This window comes from Oncorhynchus kisutch, linkage group LG27, assembly GCF_002021735.2.
Source record: "Oncorhynchus kisutch isolate 150728-3 linkage group LG27, Okis_V2, whole genome shotgun sequence".
In the NCBI taxonomy this organism is placed as follows: Eukaryota; Metazoa; Chordata; class Actinopteri; order Salmoniformes; family Salmonidae; genus Oncorhynchus; species Oncorhynchus kisutch.
Window position 1 is genome coordinate 28,023,313 of NC_034200.2, and position 8,647 is coordinate 28,031,959.

Here is an 8,647-nt window from a genome sequence, read left to right on the forward strand (position 1 = left end):
CTCCACCTGTATCCTCTTTCTGAGTAGTTTACAAACTCCACCTGTATCCTCTTTCTGAGTAGTTTACAAACTCCACCTGTATCCTCTTTCTGAGTAGTTTACAACCTCCACCTGTATCCTCTTTCTGAGTAGTTTACAACCTCCACCTGTATACTCGGTCAATTGGAGTTTCATAAATGGATGGCGGCTACAATGAGAGAATGTCAATTGTATACCCATTGGAGGAGAATGTGAAAGGGGTGGGACCTCTGGCTTTCTCATCCAATGGGTTTTGAGGAGGCGGCGAGGAGAGAGGACATGAGGAGTGTACAATTGAGATTCTCCATTGTATCACTCAATCTTTTTTTGACTGTGTGCCATTTGTAATGTTTCGCTTGTTAATCCAATCAGTTATGCTTCCTCCTTGACCTCATGACCACAAAACTGTTGACACAGCTAATTGGTTTCAGACAATATTTGTATTACTTTCAGAAAAGTTTAATTAAAACATGATGTGTATAATTTGACATTTTATGAGGACAGTTACAATTTCCTTTGAGGATTTAATTTTAATAATGACAAATATAACCTTATTTATATAGCCTAATGAATTAATAAAAAAGTACAGTTATAAAACTAATGTAATGTACAGTGAACAATAAATAAAAAAATACTAAGAGTGGACCATTATCTGATTGCATCCAAATGCTCCAAGTGCTCTGTTGGTAGGTGTCATGAAATGCAAGCCATCAATTGGGGCAATTGTCTCTCATATGTAGCATGTACATTTTTATTCCTTTTGTCCTGGTTTTACTGCAGAAACAGCATGCAGTCAGTCTAAGCTGAATGCCGGAAACAGTGAGCTGTCGTTCCAAATAATGACCAGCAGAGGGTGACGTATCTCCATGTTTCATTACAAGTCTTTACTGTCTGTAATGTGTAACCAACCAGAGAAAGGTCTGCTTGGTGAGTGACAGCTTTCAGGCGGTTATGTTATTTCTCCTCTCTGAGCACCTCCCTTCTCCACATCGCCTCTCCTCTCTGGGTGCATCACAATACTCTACAGCAGCACCCTAGCCTCCTCACTTATCTGGGTGCGTCTCAATACTCTGAAGTAGCTCCCTTCCCTCCTTCCTCTTCAGGGGCACCCATGGGTCAGGTCAGCCATAAGCCATTCCATCTTTCCAGTGATCAGTCTGCTGAAAGTCCACAGAACCGTGCTCAGGCTGTGGGTACTCTCAGCGGTACTTGAAAAAAACGGGCTCTCCACAGACCCCTTTAGGACCAAAGGGAAGAGCGAGAATGTGGGGGATGGGTAGGATGGAAAGAGACGAATAGAGCAACAGGGGGAAGAGAAAAGGAGAAAATTGAGGGAGAGAGAGTCAGTATAACAATGATATGACACACATGACTAAATATGCTGATGGTTTCCATTACAAAAGCAATTCACTTTAACTATGCATGTTGATTGAGTGCTGTAGTCTTCTGCATTGAAATGATCATACACATGAAAGCATGTTGTTGACATTGTCTGATAGTGAGACACACTTGAGAAACACTGAATGACAATTGGAAAGAAACTATTGCAATTTCACTGTTCTGTTTTGCTCATCTCTAGCCAGTCTTAACTACAAATGTTGCTAGTGAATGGCCTGTCCCTTGCATAAGTTCTCCATGTGTAGCCTGGGCGGCTGTGTCTCTGTCATGGGGAAGGTATGCTATGCGATCTGCTAATCTTCCTGGCAAAGGAAGACCAGGGTTCATTGGGGTCACAGCTATGTTTGAAATGAGAGGGAGTCAATGAGGGATTACTGAAAGAAGACAGGATACTCCATTTTCATATGGAAATGAAAGTGATGTCAAATCAAATCTAATTGTATTGGTCACATACACATGCGTAGCAGATGTTAATGCGAATGTGGCAAAATGCTTGTAGTTCCGACAGTGCAGTAATATCTAACAATTCCCCAACAACTACCTAATACATACAAATCTAAGGGGTGAATGAGAATATTTACATAAGTATATTGATGAGGGATGGCCAAGCGGCATAGGCAAGGTGCAATAGATGGTATAAAATACAGTATATACATGTGATAGTCATGTAAGATATGTACACATTATTAAAGTGGTATTATTTAAAGTGGCATTGTTTAAAGTGACTAGTGATCCATTTATTAAAGTGTCCAGTGATTGGGTCTCAATGTAGGCAGCAGCCTCTGAGTTAGTGATTGCTGTTTAGCAGTCTGATGGCCTTGAGATAGAGATTGAAAAACAGCTTCTTCGGTCCCAGCTTTGATGCACCTGTACTGACCTCACCTTCTGGATGGTAGTGGTGCGAACAGGCAGTGGCTTGGGTGGTTGTTGTCCTTGATGATCTTTTTTGCCTTCCTGTGACATCGGGTGCTGTAGGTGTCATGGAGGGCAGGTAGTCTGCCCCTGGTGATGCGTTGTGTAGTCCGCACCACCCTCTGGAGAGCCTTGCGGTTGAGGGTGGTGCAGTTGCCGTACCAGGCTGTGATACAGCCCGACAGGATGCTTTCGATTGTGCATCTGTAAAAGTTTGTCAGGGTTTTGGGTGACAAGCCAAATTTCTTCAGCCTCCTGAGGTTGAAGAGGTTCCACTGCACCTTCTTCACCACACTGTCTGTGTGGGTGGACCATTTCAGTTTGTCTGTGATGTGTACGCTGAGGAACTTAAAACTTTCCACCTTCTCCACTGCTGTCCCTTCGATGTGTATAGGGGGGGTGCTCCCTCTGCTGTTTCCTGAAGTCCACGATCAACTCCTTTGTTTTGTTGACGTTGAGTGATAGGTTGTTTTCCTGACACCACTCTGAGTGCCCTCACCTCCTCCCTGTAGGCTGTCTCGTCATTGTTGGTGATCAGGCCCACTAATGTTGTATCATCTGCAAACCTATGATTGAGTTGGAGGCGTGCATGGCGACGCAGTCGTGGGTGAACAGGGAGTACAGGAGAGGGCTAAGCACACACCCTTGTGGGGCCCCAGTGTTGAGGGTCAGAGAAGTGGAGATGTTGTTTCCTACCTTCACCACCTGGGGGCTGCCTGTCAGAAAGTCCAGGACCCAATTGCACAGGGCGTGGTTGAGACCCAGGGCCTCCAGCTTGATGATGAGCTTGGAGGGTACTATGGTGTTGAATGCTGAGCTGTAGTCAATGGACAGCATTCTTACATAGGTATTCCTCTTGTCCAGATGGGATAGGGCAGTGTGCAGCGATTACGTCATCAGTGGACCTGTTGGGGCGGTATGCAAACTGAAGTGGGTCTAGGGTGGCCGGTAAGGTGGCGGTGATACTAGTCTCTTGACTAGTCTCTCAAAGCACTTCATGATGACAGAAGTGAGTGCTACGTGGTGATAGTCATTTAGTTCAGTTATCTTGAGACTTAGCAACACTGAAATGCCTACGCTCACTGCACACCAACAAGTGGCCAATAAGTAATCTAAGCAAGACATAGTCGTGGAAAGTAGTTTGGTGGTGGGACTGCTGCAATTTTTTTGCCAATGTGATTTGGGGGGAGGTGTGCAGATTTATTTTGCCATCACTGAAGACGCCGCTAACAGGACTATTAAAGGTACAGTGTACTATTTTTGTGATTATGTTTTTACTAAATTGAGTGTATACTCACACTTGAGTCTGATAATTATCTGTACAAAGCAGTTCATCTAATAATACTTGTGGAATATAAAAATACTTGCTTGATATATTTTTTCCAGTTTATTGAAATACCTTGCAATTGCAACTTATTTCTATGTGAAAACTGAAATGGTCTATCCATTCCTTTTTAGTAGACACTCTTATCTGGAACAATTTATAGTAGTGAGTGCATGCATTTTCATACTGTTTTGTACTGATCCCCCATGGGAATCAAACCCACAACCCTAGCATTGCAAGTGCAATGCTCTACCAACTGAGCCACATCATCACAAACCACTTGATGTCTCAATGTAGTCAATTACTGTAGTGTGCATTGTTTTTCTTCATAGTGATGGAAAGTCTACAGGTACAAACATAGATGACCAGCCTATGTACAATACAGTAATGTACATTAACATGAAGTGGTTTGTAGGGATGGTAAATTATTACTGCACAAAAAGTGGTTGTTTTCCATGTTATTTGATCAAGAAAAATATTTAATTTGATGTGGATGTTTTGTGTCTTTGCACCTTTTGATGTAAATGTTTGAGAACAGGGTTTTGTTATTTTAAGATTACATTAGAATGAAAATCACAGAGAAAGGGATAGGACAACAACTCTTGCAATTTCAACTATTGAATCCTGGAAGATACTGTTCTTAATTACTACCTTTTTTGCAAAATCTGAGATACTGAAATATATTTTTGCCCACTCTACAGATGTCTATATAGGTCTGCTAATACTAAGGCCCAGTGCACTTCTTTTGCACTTTATATGATATATCTTTTTTAAATTCTGATTTTTCAGGGGGTGCTGCAGCATACTCAGCACCCCTACCTCAGCAACCTATAGTGTGTGTATGTGTGTATTTCTTATTATCCCTTACCCTGATGTCCAGGTGTGTGATTATGTGTAGGTAGTTGTTGACAGTGTGCTCCAGTCTCTCCAGCAGAGTTGCGGCACAGCCAGGCTGGCTCAGAGTCTTAACCACACTCACACTCCTAGACAAAGCCCTCAGAGTTGCAGCTATGTCCCCCTTCTTCTCCTGGGCCTGGAAGAAAAACACACACACACACACACACACACACACACACACACACACACGAGAGAGATACAAATATCAAATTATTACCACAATTGGATGTTACTGAACCGAGGAAAACAAATCATCTGCATTGAGAAGCAGAAGTTGAAGTGTTTGATAGCGTACTGATTTCCTCTCCCAGGAAGCCTTGTGAACCTTGATGCAGGGGAGCTGAATGGGGGACGGGAGCATCTTCAAGGCGTCACAATCAGCCTGAAGAAAGGAGAGAAGCACACAGACATTAAAAGAGACAGGCAGGCAGGCAGGCAGGCCAGATTCAGTGGTGTAGAGGAGGGTATACGCAGGTATATGCCATATACCACCTTTTTTGTGGGCATTGCCTATGTTTACTTCTTAATCCCCATGATGCGTATCAAAGTAGTGTAGTGGAGGTATACGCAATATCAATTTACAAGGCTGATGGAACAGATCAAAATGTTTAGCTTAGAATATTGATAAATGGATAATTATTTATTCACACTTTAAGCGCAGCAATGTGCACACGGTGGTAAGCCTACACGTTAATGTTCCAAAATGCAATTGAGAAAACCCATTCTAAAATGCGCACTGCACATGCAAACGGTTTCATGGAAAGAGATGGAAATATCAATTAGAAATGTATAAAGAGGGGAGATCTAAAGATGCAACAACTATCATGGGTTGCTAATATGACTAGGATAATGCCTTTGGCTGCTTGACAATGAAAGGAACATTGAAAACCAACAGGAGAGCGCATATGAAGTCTTTATTAAATAATTGCCTCCACGTTTCCACGGTGGGATTTTGGCTAGGCTACTTTGAATGGTAAGACATTCCTCATAATATGAAGTAAAACATCCAGGTCTCAAACAATTAAGGAACAGGAAACATATAGTGATGCTAATGATAGACCTAACCGTCTTCTGGTAGATGGTAATGATAGACCTGACTGTCTTCTGGTAGATGGTAATGATAGACCTGACTGTCTTCTGGTAGATGGTAATGATAGACCTGACCGTCTTCTGGTAGATGGTAATGATAGACCTGACCGTCTTCTGGTAGATGGTAATGATAGACCTGACCGTCTTCTGGTAGATGGTAATGATAGACCTGACCGTCTTCTGGTAGATGGTAATGATAGACCTGACCGTCTTCTGGTAGATGGTAATGATAGACCTGACCGTCTTCTGGTAGATGGTAATGATAGACCTGACCGTCTTCTGGTAGATGGTAATGATAGACCTGACCGTCTTCTGGTAGATGGTAATGATAGACCTGACCGTCTTCTGGTAGATGGTAATGATAGACCTAACCGTCTTCTGGTAGATGGTAATGATAGACCTGACCGTCTTCTGGTAGATGGTAATGATAGACCTGACCGTCTTCTGGTAGATGGTAATGATAGACCTGACCGTCTTCTGGTAGATGGTAATGATAGACCTGACCGTCTTCTGGTAGATGGTAATGATAGACCTGACCGTCTTCTGGTAGATGGTAATGATAGACCTGACCGTCTTCTGGTAGATGGTAATGATAGACCTGACCGTCTTCTTGTAGATGGTAATGATAGACCTGACCGTCTTCTGGTAGATGGTAATGATAGACCTTACCGTCTTCTGGTAGATGGAAAGGCTTTCCCAAAAACCTTCTCAATTAAATGTTAACTAGCTACAAAGTAGCCTATGCCTGTCTGGCAGAATAATATCATGATTACTTGCATCAATCCAGTGGCTATTTGTTTTGCAAACTCCTTCTCATGTGTGCTACAGAAACACTGCTAACTGCACAGTTGCCTGCACAGTTGTAATAAAGGGTAACTACACTCAAAAATACAAATGTAAAAGTTTTTCCCAGACCTCAAAAGTAGTCTCCTCATGTGGTTTAAGAATTATTGTGTACTTAGAAGGTCCAATTTAATTGTCTATCTATTAAAAAAAGTGTGACTGAGCAAAAACATGAAAAAATGTAGGTCATTCAGAGTGTATGTAACTGTTTGTCATAAGGCACCTTTCCTTCGGGCTGTTTGGGAAATTTGGGGCAAAATTTGAGTATACCCACTTATCCAGGCACCACTACACCACTGGGCAGATTGTTAAAAACATATAGGTTTACCAGAGCAGCCGCCATCTCTGCCACAGTGTTCATGTCCCTCCTGGACTCTCTGTCACACACAAAGTCTATGGGCCTGGTTTCAGCATTCCACACCTCAGAGGCTACCATGCACAGCAGCAGGAGTCCTGGACACATACAGAACATATTCAACTCATTTAAGAATGTATTCATCCTCAAGGTGCTATGACAGTCAGACACTGAATCAACCCCTAAATGACTCAACACACTGCACATAAGGTATGAAAATATGATACTAGATAGGCCTATCTCATTATATAGTTTAATATATTCCATCAGTCACTCTTTGAATAGCCTACTCACTGCTTAACGCCATGCCCCTCTCGGCTGCGTCTGATGTCCATTAATGTGGTCCATAAAAAAAAACGTAATGTTTACTGTACTGTCTTCAGTCGGTAATAAAACCACTCCGAATTACTTTCTGCACATCTGAGGTGCGTTGTGTCCCCTCTATAGTCCTCGCGCCCTTTAATTTTCCACGTTCTCATCCTTCATAGCGTGAAGAGCGCGCGTTATCAAATCCCAGAGCGCGCTCAATTTTCCTGTTTCTATAATCCAAAGGGTCACGTGAACGAATATCACCGAACTGCTGTTCTTCTTTCATCTGTCCCCTGTCGTTAATTAAATCTCTCTTTCGCTCTCTTGCTCTCTCTCGTTCTATGACAATGACTCATTAACATAAATGTCATGTAACGTTCAGAAGATAATATGTTGACTAGGCTACCTACTCCCACCGGAGTTAATGTTTTATTATTGTGAAACGATAACATCTACTTATCTAGGGTGCACAGCTGATCAATCAAGACATTGGAATTCTCCCATGGCTGTCAAGCACGTAGGATTTAGGCATAATTGGTTGGCCTGAAGCTCAATGATTCTATTGTACCAATATTTTTTTATCACTAACAAAATAATGTTCTAATCTACAATTGTTATAGTAATTCAAGTGTGCTAACCATGTACAGCACCACTTTCAAAGAATTTTCCCTCACACGCACGCACACACTCCCTCTCTTTCTCTCTCTCACACACACACTCACTAACTCTCTCCTTACTGCGTAGGAGCGGTGTTTTGCTGTTTGATTTGCGTGCTTACAAACATCCCGTCAGCGGCCAAATTCGAGTCCTGCCCGAAGGAAAATATTCAAACAAAGATGTTCACCTGTTGATTTATTCCCATTTTCAGCCTCTCGATTATCATAATCACTGCAACCCATTCATTAGCCGAACTGAATAGACATCGCCCCCTCTCCAGGAGAGGAAATTGCCTCGAGCAGCCTCGTTAAAAATTAATTTCATTCATAGTCCAGAGTTGACTGCGGTAGTGTCACACAGTGGGTGCTGTTTAGACAGCTGTGGGTGCGTGCCATCTGGAGTCCAGTGGGACTGACAGGATTGAATCGATACTACTGATGCAATAACAAATTGAAAGTAGCATTTTACCCGCAAGGGCTATCATTATGAACAATAGGGGTGAATATTAATAACACTAGGCAATTTGAATAAAATCATGGTCTAAATAACTGGCTTTTCATTAGTATAACGGTTAGTATGGTATTTTCCTTTGAACTCGAAGTACTGAGTACCTTATACATTTCCAAAAATATCTATTAGCTATTTTTTTGCTTTGTCATTATGGGATATTGTGTGTAGATTGATGAGGGGGAAAAACGCTTTAATCAATTTCAGAATAAGGCTGTAACGTAACAAAATGGGGAAAAAGTCAAGGTGTCTGAATACTTTCCGAATGCACTGTATGTATATACAGTGCCTTGCGAAAGTATTCGGCCCCCTTGAACTTTGCGACCTTTTGCAACATT

General features: G+C 42.1%; 1 protein-coding gene across 1 annotated transcript; it reads right to left on the reverse strand.

Annotated features, from left to right (window-relative positions):
• Positions 1–260: 260 nt before the first annotated feature.
• LOC109872230 (uncharacterized) lies at positions 261–7,692 on the reverse strand. The gene is made up of 5 exons (XM_020463392.2): positions 7,131–7,692; positions 6,810–6,934; positions 4,845–4,931; positions 4,521–4,685; positions 261–1,255 (listed from the first exon to the last, which is right to left on the reverse strand). The coding sequence occupies exons 1-5, from the start codon at positions 7,141–7,143 to the stop codon at positions 1,118–1,120; spliced, it is 528 nt and encodes a 175-aa protein (XP_020318981.1). The 5' UTR covers positions 7,144–7,692; the 3' UTR covers positions 261–1,117.
• Between the last annotated feature and the right edge of the window lie 955 nt (positions 7,693–8,647).